General features: G+C 36.6%; 1 protein-coding gene across 1 annotated transcript in view; it reads left to right on the top strand.

Moving 5' to 3' along the window:
* Positions 1-23571, top strand: part of LOC142345860 (electron transfer flavoprotein-ubiquinone oxidoreductase, mitochondrial-like) — a 326221-nt gene that overhangs the window by 296927 nt on the left and 5723 nt on the right. The window contains exons 4-11 of the mRNA XM_075398283.1: positions 3635-3711; positions 6838-6919; positions 7076-7194; positions 9984-10211; positions 10426-10491; positions 20024-20242; positions 20410-20578; positions 20867-21049. Of these exons, the coding sequence (XP_075254398.1) occupies positions 3635-3711; positions 6838-6919; positions 7076-7194; positions 9984-10211; positions 10426-10491; positions 20024-20242; positions 20410-20578; positions 20867-21049 (1143 nt within the window). The remainder of the gene's footprint in view (positions 1-3634; positions 3712-6837; positions 6920-7075; positions 7195-9983; positions 10212-10425; positions 10492-20023; positions 20243-20409; positions 20579-20866; positions 21050-23571) is intronic.

Raw genomic sequence — 23571 nt, forward strand, 5'->3', positions numbered from 1 at the left:
AGCATTCCACGTGCTCTCTTCCGTAGAAACACGAAAATTTAGTCTACAGCTCTTCACACGTTCACAGACGCTTCAGAGTATGCTCTATCAGCAGTGTCTTATCTAAGAACTGAGTACGTTGATAAAACAGTTGTAGTGTTCATGATGGGCAAAGCCAGAGTAGCTCCGATCGAGAGGATGACTAATCCAAACCTGGAGTTGCAAGCGGCAGTGTATGGCGCGCAATTAGCTCAGTTTATCAAAGAACAGCAAGATTTGGAAATCAGAAATTACTTTTTCTGGTCCGATAGTACAACTCTACTCTATTGGTTGAGAACTCCCAAAATGTGGCATCGAATTTTCGTTGCCAATAGACTAGCAAAGATTCTCGACGTCTCTTCATCTCTCAATTGGCGCTACATCGCTTCTTCTGATAATCCCGCTGATGACGGCTCAAGAGGCTATGAGGTTCGACAGATGAATGCAACTTCTCGTTGGTTGAGTGGACCATCATTTCTCCGCTCCGAAGAGAAAGAGTGGCCTTGTCAAGATCTCTTGAAGCATCACCCACTTGTTTTCCCCTAAACTGTCAACTTAAGGGTGTGTAATAGATATTACACGTTTTAGCAACTGGAATCGGTTGATAAGAGTGACTGCGTACTGCATCTTTTTCCGCGAACTTTGCAAGAAGCGAAGCAAACATTTGGCTCTCTCTCGTCAAACTTTTGCGTACAGGTATCTGATCGAGGTCTGATCGAGGTATCGCAGATTGAAAACTTTGCAGATGAAATATCTGCTCTACGTAAAGGCAAGGACATTACAGCATCACGTCGTTTGATAGACCTTTGTCCGTATGTTGTCAATAATGATCAGCTCCGAGCTAAAGGTCGGTTGTCAAAGGCAATGGTTTTAGAGACTGCCCGACATTCAATCATTCTGGATGGTCTAACCCAATTGTGAAGCTGCTAATCAAGAATTTTCACATTACCAACACTCACTCAGGAGTTGAACAAACGCGCTGCCTCATGCAATACTATTGGATTTTGAAATGCCGAGCTGTCGTTAGGCAGACAGTCCGCCAATGCATTCCTTGTCGGCGAATGATACAGGAAATCCAGCAACCTCAACTGTCTGATCTACCATGCGAGCGGTTACCAAGTGAGCACCACTTTGTCTTTGCGACGACAGGACTCGACTTCATAGGTCCTTTCCCCGTATCTCAATGCGGCAGACAGAGTACACGCTACGTACTTCTGTTCACCTGCTTGGTGATAAGAGCAGTCCACTTGGAGATAGCAGAAAACCTGTCTACAGACAACAATGAATTGCATCCGCAGATTCATTAGTCGCCGCGGAAAGCCGAAAAAATTTCTTTCCGACAACGGGAAATCTTTTGTCAGCTCTTGTTCGGAACTAAAGAAAGGTATCGAAGCACTCAGAGCATCAAAGGAATTTGCCTCAAAACTCCATATTCTTGATATTGAAATTGAATGGAAGTTTAATCCTCCTGCACCACATTTTGGTGGCAGTTGGGAAAGGTTAATTCAAGTGTTCAAATTGTCTTTGTAAAGGTCATTGGATCAAGAACAATAACACATGAAACGTTGTCTACCTTCACTTGCGAAATAGAATCTAACATGAACTCTCGTCCCCTCACAAACACTTCGAGTGACAATAATGATACACTTCCCCTAAAACCAAACCATTTTCTTTTGGGCAGACCAAGACCCACTGTTAATTTTCCACCTGGTGTTTTTTTCCGAGAGAAAGATTACAATCTCAAAGTCTTGGAGAAATTCAAAACACTTGGCCGAACACTTCTGGAACAGATTTCTTAGAGAATATATCCCAAACCAGCCGAAACGTTCGAAATGGACTAAAGGTTGTCCGAATTTAATAGTAGACGATCTTGTTTGGGTTTAGAGGATTTCACGCCTCGTGGTCTTTGGCCACTGGGCAAAGTCATTGAAGTATATCCTGGTTCGGACCAAATCCTGGTTCGGTCAATGGTATATCCTGGTTCGGACCAAACACTAATTTACAAGGTTCGCCACTATGTAAGTTCTGGTATCGGGAAAAGGACAATTTGTACTCAAATTCTGCTTTTTCTGCGCGGGTAGAAAAATTGCTACACCGTAGCAACCTGTTACTCCCCTCAGAGCGTTCGGACTTCTATATTTTGACCTCCTCCTTAAATTTTCTGCGGACCCGCAGTTTTGCGAAATGTTTACCTTATTTTTTTTGCGTTTATCGGTTTATTACGCTTTTTAACCGCTTATTCTCATGTACTTCGTTTTATCTTCGCAAAAACGTTCATTGAAATCCGTAAATTTGTCTAGGTTGATTTTCTTGCGTAACGTCAGTTATTCGTTTATCTCGAAACTTGTTTCTTTGTTAATGGGTTACCAAGTTTGTATTTTCAACCAAGAATTGTCTTTAATTTTTGGACTTACTTTATTCTTTGCAATCCTGCAAATGGGGCCGGCTATGTCATCAATACATCATTGATGCCCATTTCATTAGAGAACATCTATGCACTATTATGGATCTTTGCCCGAAACAGACCTTCAATGGTTAAGAGAAGAAGTGACAAAACAAAAGGAATCAAAGAAAAGCAGTCGAAATTCAGCATACAAAAACTAGAAAAACTGAGAACTGATTTATTTATCTTAAACGCTTGTATCATCCATTATTAATTCAAATAAGCAAAATGATTTTTTGAGTATACTTAAGGCGGTCAATGTGACAGGCTTTGTTTTTTTTTCATTAGGTCTGTCAGCCAGTGCTTTTGAGTAAAAAGGGCAGAACCTGAAAATAGCTGTAGCGCGCCAGTTTCTCTGAAGAAGGCTATATAAAAAGTAACCAATATTAAGCAGGAAAAGTTGCGACATGTGTTTGAACTTCCGTTTATGATCTTCAATTGTTTTTTTAATGATACGGTGAACTGTTTTTCCGGAAAACATTTCAACATAATATATATTCAAATTCAAGATTTAAATTCAATATTTAAATTCAATATAATATAATATAATCAATGAGAAGTATTGAAAAGTGAACAAAACTAGTGAAAATCAGCCCATATTCTCAAAGTTTTAAGCATCCTGACTCCTCGATAAAGAAGTTTCAGAAAATCATCAAATTAAAGTGGCTCCATGTGCTTTCTGATTATACCTGAAAACAAAGTTCTCAGAGATAGAAATGAAAAGGAGGTTAAAGTAAAAGTGTAATACCAAGCGTATGCAAAGGAAATTCACTGCCTGTATATATAATTTTTTTGCCCTGTATGCTTTTTCTGTCGCTGTATCTGTCTGACCGATTTGACTGATATTTGTTTGCAATTCTTTCACGCGCATTTGTTTCTTCTGTACTTGCTGAATATTTTGAACCCTTCCGGTTGTAACTGATGATAATATATAAACCAGTCAGCTGCTCAGACTAATTTTTTTTTCATATGTCTAAAGGAACAGTTTTTTAATGTAGTAAAAAACACTTTGTGGCCTTGTCAAAGAAATGATTTGTCGGATCTGTACAAACCGCATCTGTGGTCTCAACTGTTCCACATTTGAGAACGAAAAGTGCGTTTAGTGATGCTTCTGAATTTACATAGTCATAGAATGTTATTACTTTTGTCAGTTGATGTCTGTGATTGTTTTAGGTGGTCACATCCTTTCCGGAGCATGCCTTGAACCTACTGCTTTGAATGAGCTGATCCCGGATTGGAAGACTAAAAATGTGGGTATATCATTACTTTCTATTACTCAATCAATTGGTTGCTGAGCTTTTTAAGAACTAATGCTCTTTTGATGTGAGTTATTGCTCATCGATTGTTAAGAAAGTTTTCCGGTGGCCCTTAAACAAATTTAGGGCAGCCTTCTCTCGAGTGGCTTTTTAGCAGATTAGATTGCTGCATATTAATTGTACTGTTTGCTGGAAGCGTTTGAAATTTTTCAGCACCGTTCAAAAATTAAGATTTTATTGGAAAATATTTCTCTTGAATAACTAATCGGAAAATAGCAGTTATAAACTGCCCTTTTGAGGTTTCTTTTTTTAAAAGTAGCGTAGTTATCCGAATGATTTGCAAAAGACGTTTATCCCTATCGTTTCTTGCTTTTTCCCATGAAAATTTTTCTTTGCTAATTGTAAGCAGTTGAATGGCACTAAAGAATAAGTGATCATTTCAGCATAGCGTATGAAGAAATTCAATTAATTCGGTATTTTTTTTAGCTCCCAGCGTTTTATAATGTTTTGAGAGCAGTTCGGTTGACCTTGGTTTGATATTGTATTCCCCCAATTTTCTCGCGTGCTTAGTCTGTTTTTATTTAAAAAACATTTCATATATATCTTTTTCATGGCTATAAAGCTGCTAAGTTACCGTGAATATAATGAGGCTGTCCTTATTTCTTTTGTCTTTTCATGTTTTCATGCTGTTTTTGGCTGAACCTTTTTCTCGCCGAAATTCTCCAAAATGAAGTTTCATGGAGCTATGTAACTGCTTCCAATTGCGTGACAGTATTTGATTTTTTTATCAATGCAATTTTTAATGAAAGTGAATTATGAATGTCGTCTTATCTCACTCAGCAGATAATTTTTATCATCAAAATTGAGTATTATATGAGGGAGATTAGTAAATATATTGATTTTTTTTTCGAGTTTTTGTGCTGTCTCTTCAAATCAACCTACCGAAAAGCGCTATTTCAATAGTTGTTGTGAACTGCATCGGTGTCTCATGAACTCGCTTCATCATCAGTGCTATCTAAGGGGAATGTCAAACAAGTCAGTCCATTATGGTGGCCGCCCTATTGGCCGACAGGGCGTTTAGCCGACAACGAAAAATTGAGATGTTTAGCCGACAATTTACGGAAAGTGCGCTTGTAGATAGATTCTGAAACTCTGATTGGGCACGGACAGACCGAGTGGAGCGTCACCCGACCGCACACCAAAGATAATTGTCCACGGAGAGAAGATGGCGGAACTTTTTTTCCATTTATTTGATCTTTTCATTTCACTTGTCATCGCGTGTCAACAACAACTTATTTAACTTTCTGTTGGATGTCGATTAAGTAGCTCTTTCATTCAAAGTTTTGTGCAGTAGAACTCAGTTTGCGTCAAAAAAGTACGCAAATTAATATTTAATTAGTTTAATATTTAATCATTCTAATAATGGTTTATAGTAAGCTCTGATAACACCATTAAAGGCCAATTGGCTAAATTTTCGCACCCACACCTATAAACAGGCTACAATCAACACCGTGCATTGTCGATGTATCACTATGGAATCGAGTCCCTGCCTGTCGTTCGAGAGCTGTTGGTCAAGTCCGATGGTAGTCAAGTTTGTATGGTTTTCGTACACATTTCTAACGACATCGTCAACTTCGTTGTCGTAATCGCTGCGGAAAATCTGCGTAACTGGTGCTGGAAATCTTTGATTGAGGTCCTCAAAGTTTCTGTGTTTGTAATTTCTCAAACTTTCAAAATAACCGAACCTTATAGCTTATTTAGGCACTGAAAAAGTAATTTTAGTCGTTTTGATTATATTGAACCCAAGTGATTGCTTGTCTGAACTCAATTTTTTTTAAGAAATGCTTTTTCAAGAGAATGATTTATCCGAAAAACTCCTTCGTTGAACAATGCCATAGCAGAACTTTCAGTATTGGTTCACTTTCAGAGCAGGTTTTGGTTTCGAGTTGTGCGTTTTGACCTCCTTTGATGTTTTTTTTTCAATAATATTGCATTTTGCTTGAGCATCGTCGGGTTTGTTTATTATTATGAGTTTTTCCAGATACGAGATATATGTTTTCTACTTAAAGGTTTTATATTGTTTTTTTTGTGTTTTTTGCAGTTACAGTTTCTTTCCGAAAGCTGAATCGACTCTAACGTGTGTTAGTTGAGCTGTTTAATAAAAAAAAAGTTATAGCAACTTATTGAGCACAAGAATCATTGAAGTGTTTAATACATTTTTTAGTGCGGCTTGATGAGACTCTTCCGTTCTCTTTGCAATTTTCCGTTATCGCGTGGCTGTATTATTGTTGCGGCTATTTCAAAAACAGATAGAAGACAACGGAACCGCCTTGAAGTAAAATATGACTAAGATCACAGCCAACTACACATTTGAATAATTCGTTTTCTCGTTATCGAGGTAACAAAACTTTGAAGTCTGTTTTTTTTTCGTTTTTTCTGTTTTAAATCTCCTTAGGTTGCGACTTCAAATTAATCATTTGCACCATGTGATGCCATTTCTGTTCACCCACTGAAATACTTACTAGTAAAAACGATGCTAACCGAGAATCCCTGTAAAATGAAAAAAATGATTGAAGGATCAAATGATGATTGACTATATTTTGTAGAACTGTCCTGTCAGTTCACTGAAACTAAGAATAAGAATAGTCGCCACCAGGAAACTCTCTATAGATTGTAAGATATCAAAAAAAGATGGTTAATTTCTAAAGTTGCAAAATGATAAAAAGCTCAAAAATTAATCTAAGTTTCTAAATGTTTAAAATGGTCAAAGATGTCCCAAGCGTTCAACATCTTACGTGATAAAACTCCTTGTTCGGAAAAAAATGGAGTTAAAACTGAAAACTGCTGTGAAAAAGCCGCTCATGAGCAAAATTTTCGCTCAACTTTTCTCGCTGTATCTCAGAACAGTGAATAATCTTAAATCCCAAAAAAGTTATGTCTGCGTTTGTTCATCCGAATGACACAAACCTTTGATATTTTGTGCGGAATTTGACTTTGAGCCTATGAAAAGAGAAGTTACCGATTAAAAAACACGTCTTAAAAAATGCTATTTGTAAAAATTGATCTAATGACCTTAATCTTGAATGGGTTCAAATGGGACATGGCTTTTTATCGTTTCAGGCGCCTATCCGAACAGAAGTTAAAGAGGACAGATTCTCTTTTTTGACGGCAGGTCGTCGAATTCCCGTACCCATTCCCCCAGGTATGTTGGCAATCATTCTTTAAACTGAATGGTGCTGAATATATTTCAAAATGATCGTTAAGTCAAAAATGCTCGTCTCTATCGCTGATAATGAAAAATTGCGATTGTTGAATATGGCTCGACTTGATATGGTTATGAATATTTGCTTTCATGTAGGGTTCCCGATGCACAATAAGGGTAACTACATAGTGAGGCTGGGAAATGTAGTCAAGTGGCTGGGCGAACAGGCGGAAGAACTGGGAGTCGAGATATACCCTGGTTATGCTGGAAGTGAGGTCTGCTCCCTATTCAACTTGTTAAAGAATGGTCACCTCAGTTTACGCAATATTAGGGGTATCACGTAAAATAAAACATGCAACGAATGCTGTTTTGTCATTAAGTTCCAACTCAATTTAAACATTATGATAGTTATTTTCTGTTTTATTTTCAGACTTATTGCGGGTTGGAGGGGGCTATTATTGGCCTTCTCTTAGTTTTTTTTACAATTCAAATAATTTGAATTCTATTGGGGTGCTGTCTTTTTTAAGATCTGTTCACACATTTTCATGACCTTTGAAGTCAAATTGGAGAAGTGATTTTGGTCACGCCAAAATAGAAAGTGGAGGGAAAAAGCGATTGGTTTTGCGGCGTGAAGAAAATTTTTTACTCGAATTTCAGAGTAGAGTGACAAAATGGTGTTTGAACAGAAATTCGCTTTCTCGCTAGTGGTTTTTTGTTCACATCCGGAATTTTGACATTGATTTTTACTGTTTTTTTCTTTTTTTTTATCTAATTTTTTCTAAATGGCTTTTCCAATTCATTCATAGTCCGTTCTAGGTGTAGTCTTTTGTTTAGTCAATGAAAGTTCTTTGAATTGTACGTCAGGACTTGTCCTGCTATGTTTCTTTCGTCCGCAAGATTTTTGTTACGACCATATGACGTCACAACCAATTCAAGTTTGCTTTTTGTTCATTCGTTCATGCAATTTCAACTGAAATGCGTGTTTGACGTCATTTCTCACTCTTAGTAGAGCGAGTTTTTTTGTTCATTTGCGTGATTAAATTTTTGTTCACACTTGAATTACCTCACTCTCAAAAATGACTTCCTCACTCCGAAATTGACTTTTCTTTACTTTAAATCAACGAGATAAGGTCAAGTGAGTGTGTGCCACTACAATTGAAGGTTATTTGAGAGCAGCTATTAGAAGCAGCAATAAAATTAACGGGGTCTTCATAAAAATGTAAAAGAAAGACCAAAAAATTCTTTTTATTAAATGCCCAGATGTTTCTTTTACTATCTTTTTGAGACCGCAGTTTTACAAAGCTATTGCGGCTATTTTCTGGCAATCTGCCAGCTATGTTTTTCGAGTTTAACTGATCTCCAAAGCAAGGAGAACCATTTTTGTGCTCAATTCGCACTGGCAATTTTAATGTTACTTGATTCCAAACACGTATAACAGTTATTGCAGTCTTGTTTTCAATTTTCCGTACGCCCATTTTTTTGTCTAACTATTCGGCTTTTCGTCTTGAGAAATGAGATAAACTTTTAAAACCCGAGGTCATGAAGTTGCTGTGCAGTTTTCGTGGAACATTATCCGTCTCTGAGCAGACGATTCATTGAAAGTGCTGAGCAAGCATAATCTAATGATTATGTCAATTCTTGGAGTTTTGGACATCCATTAAACCTCCACGCTAACCACCCCTACCTCCCAAATTTGTTAACCGCCTCACTGTAAGTGCTTCTTTTTTAACCGTCTAATTGTAAAGAAATGCTCCCTAGGCTTAATCTTATGACTAGCTAAGACTACCTCCACGCTAACTACCCCTACTTCCCAAGTTTGTTAACTGCTTCTCTGTAACCGCTTCTTTTTAACCGTCTAATTGTAAAGAAAGGCTCCCTAGGCCTAATCTTATGACTCGCTAAGACTACCTCCACGCTAACCACCCCTACTTCCCAAGTTTGTTAACCGCCTCACTGTAACCGCTTCTTTTTTAACCGTCTAATTGTAAAGAAAGGCTCCCTAGGCCTAATCTTATGACTAGTTAAGACTACCTCCACGCTAACCACCCCTACTTCCCAAGTTTGTTAACCGCCTCACTGTAACCGCTTCTTTTTTAACCGTCTAATTGTAAAGAAAGGCTCCCTAGGCTTAACCTTATGACTAGCTAAGACTACCTCTACGCTAACCACCCCTACCTCCCAAGTTTGTTAACCGCCGCACTGTAACCGCCTCTTTTTTAAACGCCTCATTGTAAAGAATGGCTCCTCAGGCTTAATCTTATGACTAGCAAGGACTATCTAATGCCAGTCGTTTGAGAGCAGCTTGTCCGATGTTGAAAAACTTAAAGATTTGCAAAAACAGCAATCCCGAAGACAGGTTGCCAATGTTCTTTTTTTGTAATTGAATTTGAGAAAAAGGCATAGAATCAAAATTGAAATTGTTGAGCTCAACGAACTAAATTTGCGGTTTCTCGTTCAATTGATCACATAAGGTTTCTCCGAAAATCTCGTAAACCCAATGGTCGGGGGATCAAAATTATTCTGCTATTTTAAAAAACACTAAGTTCTAAATAAAATTTATAGAGAATTTGTTGCTTACCGGATTGGTATAGCAGATTGAAATAAATCGAAACACGGCCTTCAACGCCAGATCAATTTAGATTGTTCAGTTTAGATTTTGATTGAAATTTTTCAATTTGTCATTTTTGGATAGTCTCGTATTTTTAAATAAATCGTATCTGGGATTGTGTGTTCTGATTGTGGGACTATGCAATCTGATGTACTCACTGTTCGAAAATTTGCGAGCGATGTGCCTAATTTCTTTGTTTAAAATTTCAGTAGTTACATGTCAACCAAATGTTCAGTTATATTTCCATCATTTGTTTCATACTCTCATTTGTATCTATATGGCCTAGGTATGACTAATTGGCTATATTTTTAGCTCACATGTTCAGAAAAGCATGATGAGGCCTAAGTCAAAGTAACTGGAAGACACATTCTACCAAATTTCGTTAAATTTTGGTCCCTTATTTTTCAAATGATTCCTGTTTGTATTCCTTGTCTTCTTACAGAATCTGTTGAATAGGTGCTATTTCACCCGGACGGATCAATCAAAGGAGTGGCCACTAATGACGTAGGAATAGCCAAGGATGGATCACCAAAGGACTCCTTTGAGAGAGGAATGGAGTTGCATGCGAGAGTCACAGTGTTCGCTGAAGGCTGTCATGGGTCTCTTACTAAACAGCTGTACTCCCAGTTTGAGGAATTGAGAAAAGACTGTGAGCCACAGACGTATGCTATTGGACTGAAAGAGGCTAGATATACTTAGATTTTGAAATTTTCGGTGTCCTAAAAATCAAAATAAACATTCGGGATTCCTATTAAGTAAGGGAACATTTTGAGCTTGAAATGTTTTCGAAAATTCTATGTAGGATGATAGTGAATGAGGTTTAAAGTTAATTTTTAAGTCAATTTTTTTGATGCATTCAGTTCTCGAGTGCTGAATGTAGCAATAAGGCGTGTTTCAGCTGTGGGAAGTGGACGCCTCAAAGCACAAGCCAGGACTTGTTGATCACACCGTCGGATGGCCACTAGTAAGTTAAAGAGGAGAAATAAACTTAATCTTAGATAGCCGAAAGGCTTAGTTTCCTGCAAAGATTTCAAATTGAGCAGAAATCTATATCCAAGTTTAAAGACGACAAATATGGTGGTAAATGTGAGAAATAGGGTAAAAAGTTAGTCGGACTAATTACAATGTTATGACGGTTTTATATTTACTGGACACTATATGACAAGACAGTGGAATGACAAAAAATCGCAGTGTTCGATAGCTGCTATAGCGACAGCTGAGCGGAACTGTTTATTGCCTTCTCTTCGTTTTTCCCCAAATTGAAAAATTGGAATTGTATTTGAGCGCTGTCTTTTCACACATTTGATTAATAGCCGCCCTCATCTTCTCAGCCGGCTATTATAGCGCTCCTATTTTTTTTTACAATTCAAAGAATTTGAATTGTATTGGGGCGCTGTCTTTTTTTTTTAAGGTCTGTTCACACATTTTCATGATTTTTGAAGTCAAATTGGAGTAGTGATTTTGGTCACGCCGAAACAGGAAATGGAGCGAAAAAGCGAGTGGTTTTGCGGCGTGAAATTTTTTCGCTCTAATTTTAAAGTAGAGTGAGAATACGGTGTTTGAACAAAAATTCGCTTTATCGGTAGTGGTTTTTTTGTTCACATGCGGCAATTTCACTCTGCTTTTTACTGTTTTTTCGATTTTTTGGATCGGATTTTTTTCTAAATGGTTTTTCCAAACCATTCATAGTCCGTTCTAGGTCTAGTTTTCTGTTTAGTCAATGAAAATTCTTTGAATTGTACGTCAGGACTTGTCCTGCTATGTTTTTTTACTTCGTCGAATATAAAAATGTTTCGCTTTACCTCATTTTGCCGCCTTTTCAACAGTTTGCGTGAAATCTTTTTGACTTCTCTAGGCTAGTTTCTCTCTTCTCTCATTCTGTTAAAAGTGATTTTGAACATCAGTTGCTCAGCAAAGCAATTCAAAATGAACAGTCAGTATAAAAAATTGAAGTCAGAAATAGAAACGGGATAAACCCATAAACCCCAATTTTAGATGCCCGCTATTTGAACGTCGGTCCTATAAGTATTAGTTACCTCTCTCTAATGCTGATTGTTATTGATAGTAGCCCCTGTAGCCTCTCTCTAAGAAACAGAAGTATGTTCAACTACGAAATGCCATCAAATTAAATCGGACTTAAAAAAATGTTTTTGTACGAAAATCTTTTTTTTTTCAATATCTTCTGTTATTTCAATCCCAGTCATGCTTATTGGAATCAACGGCGGCTATTTTCCGGCAATCTGCCGGGTATGTTTATTTTTGCAGTTAGATTGGAGTGTTCAATGTCCGAATAGTCGAGTATTTATACTCAATTTTGTCGGGTTTTTTCACGACTCATGTTTAATATTAGAGTTGTAAGCGTGTGTAGAAACGAGTGACACTAGGCTAACTTGGTTCAAATTGCATAAACTTACCCCTTTCGCACGATTACAGTATCCAACTACCCAAATGATTGAAAGCCTAATCGGCGATTAATTTCAGAAATTTCCCTCTCGTAGGATACTTTTAGTAGTGGATTAGGAAGGCAATAAGCGGTTTTACAATTAACTATAGCACTGTTCATTAGAACAATTGAGTCTTTGAATTTGGTCTCAATTAATTAAAAATAAAATTCCGGTAATAAATTTGCGACTAATTAGATGCGCACAATGGTGGAATTGGGTGCAGTTTATCTGTAAATACTCGTGACAAAAGGTAAGCCTTTTGCACGATATAAGTAACTTATTCCCACGGTTTGCCTAACTAAGTTCTATGATCGAAAGTGGTATATGAATCGTGAAAAGTGGGGACCCGTTTTGTTCACCCGATTCCACAAAACGCAAATTTTATTAATAGCCGCACAGCGATAGCTGGGGCTATAATTGGCCCTCTCTTGGTTTTTTATTTCGTCGTCGCGATTTTTTTACGACCATATGACGTCACAACCACTTCAAATCTGCTTTTTGATCATTCGTTCATGCAATTTCAGCTGAATTGCGTGCGTGACGTCATTTTTCGCTCTTAGTGGAGCGAGTTTTTTGGTTCATTTGCGTGATTAAATTTTTGGTCACACTTGACTTACCTCACTCTCAAATGACTTCCTCACTTTGAATTTGACTTTTATTTACTTTAATTCAAAGAGATAAGGTCAAATGGGTGTGTGTTACTCTAAATGAAGGTTATTAGAGAGCAGCTAATAGAGGCAGCAATAACTTATACAGATTTTTAATCAAAATATAACAGATAAGCTTTCAATCAAAAGACAATTTTTTTTGATCTGTCTTGTTTACTGTTTTTTGAGACTGTAGATCTACAAAGCTATTGCGGCTATTTTACGGCAATCTGCCAGCTATGTTTGATAGTTGTCCACATGCGAAAATTTGACTTGTGTTTGTTGGTTTTTGATCTTTTTTATATATTGTTTTTTTCAAATCCATTCCTAGTTGTTTTTAGGGTTGATTTTTCATCGAAATTTATTGAATTGTAGTTCAGAACTTGTCGTATGTTTTTACTAGCCACAAAGCGGTAGTTGGGGCTATTATTTACCTTGTCGCGCTGTTTTTTTTAAGGATCAGTTCACACATTTTCATGATTTTTGAAGTCAAATTGAGGTGACTTTGGCCGTGTAAAAACAAAGTGGGGTAAAAGCAAGCGAGTGAGATAGCCGTAATTGGACAAAAAATTGCTGTCTTGCTAGTGGTTTTTTGTTCACATGTGGCAACTTTTCAGTTTTTTTGATCGGATTTAATGGTTTTCCCAATCCATTCATCCATTTAAAGTCTAGTTTGTTTTTTTTTATATTATAAAAGTTATTTGAATTTTATGTCAAAACTTGTCCTGCCATTTTTGTCGTCGTTAAGTTTTTGTTACGACCGTATGACATCTAGATCACCTCCAATTTGTGTTCACTCATTCATGCAATTTTGACTAAACTGCTTGCAGGACGTCATCTTCCACTCAGTGAGCGAGTGTTCTTCATTTGCGTGATTAATTTTTTGGCCACATGTGGCTTGCTCACTCTCACCTGAGTATTTGTCGTTCTAATTGAAGTTTATTTGAGGGCTGCAATAAGTTATATAAATTTCTAATTAAAATATAAAATCTCAGCTATTAGTAAGAATTAGCTGATTTTGCTATTAATAAGAATTAGCAAAAATTTTTTGAGACTGCAATTATACGAATTTATTGCGTTGCTTCTTGCAATCTGCCGGCTTTATTTTAGTTGTTCTCGAACGATGTTTGAAGCAATTATTGTAATCGTATGTTGATTTAAAAATTTGTGCTTAACATTTAACGCTTTTATGCTGGAACATTCTTTTGATTTCACTTCTCGAGTAATTTTTTCACGCTTGACTTTTGGTTTTTGCTTGATATAAACTGCTGATTCAGAAAATAACTCTGCTGCTAAAGTTAATATGATTATTAGCGGGCCGTTACAAGGCCAGTATAGAGTAGTGGTTTTGTCTGATCGTTTTACCCCCCCCCCCCACTATACCATCTACTTTACTGTAAGTAAGTCTAAATCTTTTAAAGACAACCATCAATTAGTTTTCATTTTTTTCTTAAGTTTTCGATCTCATTCTTTTAAATTACTCTCAAACGAAGTTTTTAGCAATTATATTAGTCCTGTCGGTCTTCTTTCATGCGATTTTTTGCTCAACCGATTTTTCGTGTCTAACCCATTTGAATTTTCGTCCTCAAAAACGGGATAAACAGGTAGCGCCCAGTGGGCATTAAGTGCTCTGAGAGCCTTTCAGATCACTAGTCTTCAAGTATGCGATTCACAGAAACCCCACCACCCCCCTCCCCCCACATACACACACAACACCCCCCAACACATTAGCCCCAATCCGCACCTCTGCACATCGTTCAGGTTGTAAGGACCCCGTGCAGCCAAAAAGTGTCCTCCCACCATTGCCCGCGCTCACTGTTGCCCCCCATCACCCCGCTCGCCATTCGTTTGAGAGCAATTTGCTTGACGTTAGCCTGTTATGTTTTTTTAACCACCTCACTGTACAAAAGGCTCCTGGGCATAAACCAATGACTATCAAAGACAACCCCTTGCCTATCGTTTGTGAGCAGCTCGTCGAACGTTGAAAATTTTGAGAATTTGCAAAAACTGCAATCCTGAAGCTAGATTGCCAACTTTGGAGTTTTAGGCAAAAAGAATAGAAACAAATTGGCTTTATTAGAAGTCACCTAACTATGTTTAGTTTCCTCTAAATTATTCACAGAAAAGTTTTCTCCAAATTGGTCTTTTTAATTGGATTTTTTCTCTGATTGTTTTTCCGTCTGAAAGAGCTCGTTTTTCGTAAAGAGAAAAGGCATACATAACGACCAAGGGTAGATTGCAGTGCAGTTCGAACAAAATTGCTACGTAGGTATAAATTCTTGTTTAATAGCCGGAAAGCGATAGCTGACGCTATTCTTGGCCTTCCCCTGGTTTTTTACGACTGGAGGAGGAGTATTGGTTTTCTTAAGGTTTTTTAAGCAGAAAGTGCTCTTCGTGCAGACGTTGTTTTGACCTAAAAGCGAAGGAGTAAAATTGCCGTCGGAACTCATTTTTTCTGAGTGAGAGAAGTTTCTTGATCATGCGCTTCGATCAGTGAATGACTTTGAAAAGTGTTTTCTGAGAGAGTACTGCATATAGATAGCCATTTGTAGCCGTTTTGAAAATAGTTCTTCATTTTTTGCTCTTAACCAAACTTTTTCAAAAATAATTGCTTATGGCAAATTACCTTTGATATATCATGCATTGATTGTCTCTTCATAGAGTGAGGTAATTTGGTTTTTGTAGAACTGTACACTTGTTTGCTCAATTTTAGAAGTTTTTGTCTTCTTTTTCCTCAGTTTACTGTTTGTTTTTTTGATTATAATTATTATGTGGAGTCTTTTTGTGCACTGTCAGGCATCTCAGTTTCCTTTTACTAATAACTGAATTTTTTGTGGTTTCTTTTAAAAAATTAATTTAGTTTCTTAGATTTTTAACTGCCTTATGAGAAATGGGATACATAACGACCAAGGGTAGACTGCAGTGTAGTTCGAACAAAATTGCTACGTAGTTATAGTTTCTTGTTTAATAGCCGGAAAGCGATAGCTGAGGCTCTTATTGGCCTTCTCATGGTTTTTTACGACTCGAAGTGTATTGGTTTTGTAAAGATTTTTTTACAGAAGGAATATTCTTTCAGATGTCGTTTTGACCTAAAAGCAAAGGAGTAAAATGGACGTGTGAATTAATTTTTTTCTGAGTGGGGAAGTTTTGATCATGCGCGTCAATCAACGAATGACCTCGGCTTTGAAAGGTGGTTTGACAGAATGCCGCATAAAGATGACAGTTTTTAGCCGTTTTTTCGTCGTATTGGCCAAACATGTTAAATAGAAGCTGTGTTAATATGTGAACCTCCAAAATCGATACCAGTCTTTTTGAAATTTTGCAGAATTTTATAAGTGCAATTTTAAAAACTTCCTCGACAATTTTTTTTGCAATTTTTCACTTTTTTTAAATTTGATTTTTAACTTTCAAAAATCAAAAAATAGGTTTCGTTCCGCGTGTTTTTGTTTTTGTCCTTGATCTCCGCATTCTAGAATGTATTAGTCTATCTTTTTCCTGAGACCTATAGTTCTAATTATCTCTGCTGTCATCAGTCAAAAAATATTGACTTCAGCCTTTTTGTTAGATTTTGTTCACTATTGATTTCCTTGAAAAGTGCGGCAGTGAGAATTTGCTTGAAGTTCCGTTTAGACATTCTGATCATGCGCTTCGATCAGTGAATGACGTTGAAAAGTGTTTTCTGAGAGAGTACCGCATATAGAGCCATTTGTAGCCGTTTTGAAAATAGTTCTTCATTTTTTGCTCTTAACCAAACTTTTTCAAAAATAAGTGCTTATGGCAAATTACCTTTATATCATGCATTGATTGTCTCTTCATAGATTGAGGTAATTTTGTTTTTGTAGAACTGTACACTTGTTTGCTCAATTTTAGAAGTTTTTGTCTTCTTTTTCCTCAGTTTACTGTTTGTTTTTTTGATTATAATTATTATGTGGAGTCTTTTTGTGCACTGTCAGGCATATCAGTTTCCTTTTACTAATAACTGAATTTTTTGTGGTTTCTTTTAAAAAATTAATTTAGTTTCTTAGATTTTTAACTGCCTTATGAGAAATGGGATACATAACGACCAAGAGTAGACTGCAGTGTAGTTCGAACAAAATTGCTACGTAGTTATAGTTTCTTGTTTAATAGCCGGAAAGCGATAGCTGAGGCTCTTATTGGCCTTCTCATGGTTTTTTACGACTCGAAGTGTATTGGTTTTGTAAAGATTTTTTTACAGAAGGAATATTCTTTCAGATGTCGTTTTGACCTAAAAGCAAAGGAGTAAAATGGACGTGTGAACTAATTTTTTTCTGAGTGGGGAAGTTTTGATCATGCGCGTCAATCAACGAATGACCTCGGCTTTGAAAGGTGGTTTGACAGAATGCCGCATAAAGATGACAGTTTTTAGCCGTTTTTTCGTCGTATTGGCCAAACATGTTAAATAGAAGCTGTGTTAATATGTGAACCTCCAAAATCGATACCAGTCTTTTTGAAATTTTGCAGAATTTTATAAGTGCAATTTTAAAAACTTCCTCGACAATTTTTTTTGCAATTTTTCACTTTTTTTAAATTTGATTTTTAACTTTCAAAAATCAAAAAATAGGTTTCGTTCCGCGTGTTTTTGTTTTTGTCCTTGATCTCCGCATTCTAGAATGTATTAGTCTATCTTTTTCCTGAGACCTATAGTTCTAATTATCTCTGCTGTCATCAGTCAAAAAATATTGACTTCAGCCTTTTTGTTAGATTTTGTTCACTATTGATTTCCTTGAACAGTGCGGCAGTGAGAATTTGCTTGAAGTTCCGTTTAGACATTCTGATCATGCGCTTCGATCAGTGAATGACGTTGAAAAGTGTTTTCTGAGAGAGTACCGCATATAGAGCCATTTGTAGCCGTTTTGAAAATAGTTCTTCATTTTTTGCTCTTAACCAAACTTTTTCAAAAATAAGTGCTTATGGCAAATTACCTTTATATCATGCATTGATTGTCTCTTCATAGATTGAGGTAATTTTGTTTTTGTAGAACTGTACACTTGTTTGCTCAATTTTAGAAGTTTTTGTCTTCTTTTTCCTCAGTTTACTGTTTGTTTTTTTGATTATAATTATTATGTGGAGTCTTTTTGTGCACTGTCAGGCATCTCAGTTTCCTTTTACTAATAACTGAATTTTTTGTGGTTTCTTTTAAAAAATTAATTTAGTTTCTTAGATTTTTAACTGCCTTATGAGAAATGGGATACATAACGACCAAGGGTAGACTGCAGTGTAGTTCGAACAAAATTGCTACGTAGTTATAGTTTCTTGTTTAATAGCCGGAAAGCGATAGCTGAGGCTCTTATTGGCCTTCTCATGGTTTTTTACGACTCGAAGTGTATTGGTTTTGTAAAGATTTTTTTACAGAAGGAATATTCTTTCAGATGTCGTTTTGACCTAAAAGCAAAGGAGTAAAATGGACGTGTGAACTAATTTTTTTCTGAGTGGGGAAGTTTTGATCATGCGCGTCAATCAACGAATGACCTCGGCTTTGAAAGGTGTTTTGACAGAATGCCGCATAAAGATGACAGTTTTTAGCCGTTTTTTCGTCGTATCGGCCAAACATGTTAAATAGAAGCTGTGTAAATATGTGAACCTCCAAAATCGATACCACAGTCTTTTTGAAATTTCGCAGAATTTTATAAGTGCAATTTTAAAAACTTCCTCGACAATTTTTTTTGCAATTTTCACTTTGAAGTTTGATTTTTAACTTTCAAAAATCAAAAAATAGGCTTCGTTCCGCGTGTTTTTGTTTTTGTCCTTGTTCTCCGCATTCTAGAATGTATTAGTCTATCTTTTTCCTGAGACCTATAGTTCTAATTATCTCTGCTGTCATCAGTCAAAAAAATATTGACTTCAGCTTTTTTGTTAGATTTTGTTCACTATTGATTTCCTTGAACAGTGCGGCAGTGAGAATTTGCTTGAAGTGCAGTTTAGGCATTCTGACTTATAATTACTTTCTAAGAATATTATTGGGGTCTTAGTTTGATTTCAAACAACTTTTTCCTTTGATTGGCCCATTTTATAATTTTTTGAGTTTATTGGTAATTGAAATAAATTAAAGCTTTATGCCTGTGGGCTATATTTGTATATAGAATACCAATTTCTTGTGCTACAAAGTTTTCTATTTCTATTTAATTTGGCAAAAAATTGGGAAAGTTCACAATTTTTTCAATTTTTTTCTCCTCTTTAAAAAAAGATGATTATGAGCTCATTAAGGCTTGGCTGATATTTTGTGGTTGGATAACTTGTTTTCGTTGTTATGTGTACTTGTACTTCATGGAAAATAATTTGAATTTTTTAATTTTCTTTAATTTTTCTGGAAAATTTTCTTTGGTATTTGACTTAAGACTTGTTTTCTCTGCATTGATGCCTTCTGCAGTGAGATATTATTTATTTGTGATGTCAGTTTTTTTAGGATATGATTTCCAGTCGTTTCTGGAATTCTTTTTGCTATGTAGTTTATTTCGTGAACAAGATTTTTACGACCATATGACACAAATCGAGGTTTTGTTCATTCGTTCGTGCAATTTAAACTTAATTGCATGCGTGACGTAATTTTTCACTCTTATTTCCTAGTGTTTTTACAATTCAAAGAATTTGAATTCTATTGGGGCGCTGTCTTTTTTTTCGAAGATCTGTTTACACATTTTCGTGATTTTTGAAGTCAAATTGGAGTACTGATTTTGGTCACGCCGAAACAGGAAGTGGAGCGAAAAAGCGAGTGGTTTTGCGGCGTGACATTTTTTTCTCTAATTTTAAAGTAGAGTGAGAAAATGGTGTTTGAACAAAAATTTGCTTTCTCGCTAGTGGTTTTTTGTTCACATGCGGCAATTTCACTTTTATTTTTTACTATTTTGATTTTTTGGATCGGATTTTTTTCTGAATGGTTTTACCAATCAATTCATAGTCCGTTCTAGTTTTCTGTTTAGTCAATGAAAGTTCTTTGAATTGTACGTCAGGACTTGTCCTGCTATGTTTTTTTCATTCGCGTGAATTACCTCACTCTCAAAATTGACTTCCTCAATCTGAAATTACTTTAATTCAAAGAGAAATTACTTTAATTCCTGAATTTTCTTCACTTTAATCCAAAGAGATATGGCGAAGTGATGGCTTGTCACTCTAATTTAGGTTATTTGGGAGTAGCTAATAGAAGCAGGAATAAGTTAAACAGATTCTTAAGCAAAATATAACATCTCAGCATTTAAAAAGAAGCTTCTTTTTTGGTCTGTTTCTTTTATTGCCTCTTTTCTCTTTTTGAAACTACAGATCTTCGAAGCTATTGCGGATATTTTCTGGCAATCTGCCAGCTATGTTCGAGTTTTTTCGTTTAATTTTTTCATTTGTCATAGGTAATAAGAAGTTGCTGATTTCAAGGTAGTTTTATGTACTACTTCAGAGCAAAGACGTGTACGGTGGCTCTTTCATGTACCACTTAGACGAAGGAGCTCCACTTGTGGCACTAGGATTTGTAGTTGGTCTGGATTACTCCAATCCATATCTGAACCCATTCAGAGAGTTTCAAAAGTGGAAGACACATCCCTACATCGCTGGGTTCCTTGATGGGGGCAAACGTGTAGCCTACGGTGCAAGGGCACTCAATGAAGGAGGAGTTCAGGTTAGTTGCAAAAACGGTTCTGATAATTAGTAACCTGCTTTAGATAGTCTAGATATATAATAGATATTCTAGACGTGCTGCTCTAGACAGGAGAGATGTCCCTGTCGGTGTTCACTACAGATTTTAAATACGTCGCCAAAACTTAATGAAATATACTTAATATTTAGAGTCTGCCTCATCTGTCGGTGCCAGGGGGAGTTATAGTGGGGTGTGGGGCCGGGTTCATGAATGTGCCCAAAGTGAAAGGCAGCCACTTGGCCATGAAGAGTGGAATTGTGGCAGCAGAGGCCATAGTACAACAGATGGATAAGGAAGAACAGCAAGAGGGAATTCAAAGTGAGTTTCTTTCTACCCGTAAAGAATTTCTTGTGTAAGGTTGCTTTTTAAATTGATTTACTCCGGAAAAGATAATCGTTATATGGCTAGTAAAGTACCTTTTTTGTGCTTCGGGAAGACATTAGTTCAAACATTGTTCGCATTGTCAATGCTAGAAGTGACGAGAGTTCTATTTCATTCAGTTGATCAAAACTGGCTTTGGTTGAATATTGCCTGGTTGTCAAATTTGAAGAAACGTTGAAGTTACTTCGTAATTATATTCGAATTGAGGAAAAGTTCTCTTTTTAGCCGGCCTCTATGCTTCTGACTACGAATCAATGATCAAATCAAGTTGGGTATGGAAAGAACTAAGTCAAGTGAGAAATGCGAGACCCTCTTTTTCAAAATTTGGGCGAATGGGAGGAATTCTGTACACTGGCCTCTCTACCTGGATCATGAGAGGCAAAGAACCCTGGACCTTAAGTCATCATGGTTAGTAATCAGCTTTTTTTGCCAATTTTTTCGTCTGACGCTACTAACTTTTCGTCCTCGTAAACGGGATAAACAGGTAAAGCCCGGAAGGCATTAAGTCTCCGATCATCTCTCTCGGAGTTTTGCTGGTCTCTAACTTCACAATTCATCAAATCTACCAAGAAGACATAAAAGCATAGCGTAAAGGTCAGTTTTGGCAGTTTTGAACCCACCTCTATACGATCCCCCCGTCCTTTGAGACCTCGCTCAGCTCACCATAACCACTCCCCCTAATGTTGTCTTACGTAAGCCCAAGCTGGCTACCACCACAGCTACCCGTTTTTCGGTTATTTGAGAGAAAATTGTCCTACGATAGTCTGTTATTTTTTCCAGTATCTGTTCCGCTATGTTTAACTGCTCTCAAACGGAGTATGTACCAATTATATTAGTTCTGTTGTCTTTTTAATGCAATTTTTTCCGTGACCGGTTTTCTGTCCTTTTCGTCCTCAAAAACAAGATAACAGGTAACGCTTGGAGGGCAGTAAGGGCTCTGAGAGCCTTACAGCCTACTAGTCTCAGTATGCGATAGAAAAAAAACCGGATGTAAGCAACTGCAAAATCTTCACTCAACCAAATTTTCTAACTTTTGCAGAAACACAAAAAAATTACCAACAAATTATCAAATTTTTGAAGATGAAGAAATTTTTAGAGCTTTGTTTTTAATGCATTTTTTTCGAATTTTAATGTTAATGCAAAATCTTGTATCAAACATAAAAAACTCGCGCTCAAAAGGAGCGCTGAAGAAAAAATTGAAGAATAATTGGTTTTTAAACGTCTTCTTATCTTTTCAGATAATGAGCCACATGCTTCATGAAATCAGTAACATATCGAAACAGCATAGCTGGCCAGAAGAAAGCTGCCTTAGCTGTGTAGACTTGTAGTCTCAAAATACACATAAAAAATGAGAAATAAGATTGTTTGACAAATATCAGAATTTAGTGTGATGTCTTCAGTTGATTCAAACTTTTGCACTGTGTAACTGCCCTAAAATTATTTTAAATTTGGATGAGTTTTCAGTTATTAATCTTCTAATATCCTCATTTGACTGATTTCCCCGACTAATTTTATCTAATTTTTAAGAAAAGTTTGATCAAAATTTTTAACGAAAAGGTCTCTGTAATCGAGGTAAATTGCATCTGAAATGGGATTATTTAACGTTAAGTTTTCAATTTGAACCGTCATTAAATAAAATTAATAAATTCAGAAAATGAAGTTCAATGTACTTCAAATAAGTGAAAATTGGGTCTCAAAACTATTCGGTTTATCGTTGAACTTGAGACATCCTATATATTAAACGCGTGAGCTCTAAATTCGGACAAAATTTTTGCATGTTTAAGAGGCCTCTCGAAGCGCATGTTTAAGAGCCGCATTGTGCAGCATGGTTAATCGAACATATCGAGAGAATTCTATGACCTAAAAGGCTCAAAGTAGATGGGTGGGAGCCGAACCTGGGACAAAAGACTGTTAGTCAGGTGGAGTTACCACGAGGCTAACAGGGCTTGAAAGTATGCTGGCGCAGAGGGAGGTTTTACTGTCGTGGGTAATAAGTGTTATTTAATTGCTCCGGAACTAATTTTAAAGTTCTTATTGTAAACGTGTGCTTTTCTTCAAAGTTTTAGCCGTACATATTTTTCCCTATTGTAGAACACTCTTAGCTTTAAAATAAGTTTTTCACGTTCTGATTTTTAATCTTGCGTGATCTCAAGTGCTCTCAATTTGAAATATGTTTTTTGATACGATAAAAGCGATTGTGAGAAACGGTGGTATGTAGTCGTTATAGCTCAAGTGGTAAGATGGATGACTACTAATCTGATGATCGAGGTTTCGAACCGGTGTCGGGTACCCTTCTTTTTGTAGACATGAAAATGTTTAATCAACATCAATCCGCTTGTTGTTCGAGAGCACTTCATGCGGCGCTGAGTCGTTTTATGTTCCCGTGTGTTAGAAAGAAAAATTCTAATCCGACATATTAAACGCGTGGGCTCTAAATTTGGACAACATTTTTGCATGTTTCAGGGGCGTCTCGAAGCCGCATGTTTAAGAGCCGCATTGAGAAGCATGGTTAAGCGAACATATCGAGAGAGTTCAATGACATAAAAGGGTCAAAGTAGATGGATGAGAACCGAAACTGGGACAAAAGACTGTTAGTCAGGTGCAGTTGACACGAGGCTAAGGGGGCTTGAAAGTATGCTGGCCCATAGTGAGGTTTTATTGTCGTGTCTACTAAGTGTTATTTAATTGCTCCGGAACTAAGTTTACAGTTCTTATTCTAGACGTGTGTTTTTCAAAGTTTTTTCTAAACGGATTCTGCGCTGTTCTAGAACACTGTTAACTTTCAACTAAGTTTTCCACGCTTCTTTTTTTGATTTTTGAGTGATCTCAAATGTTCTCAATCTGAAATTTGTTTTTGATACGATAAAATTGATTTTGAGAAACGGTGGTATGTAGTCGTTATAGCGCAGTTAGTAAAATAGATTACTGCT

This window comes from Convolutriloba macropyga, chromosome 9 (assembly GCF_964194025.1).
Source record: "Convolutriloba macropyga chromosome 9, txConMacr16.3, whole genome shotgun sequence".
Lineage (NCBI taxonomy): Eukaryota > Metazoa > Xenacoelomorpha > Acoela > Convolutidae > Convolutriloba > Convolutriloba macropyga.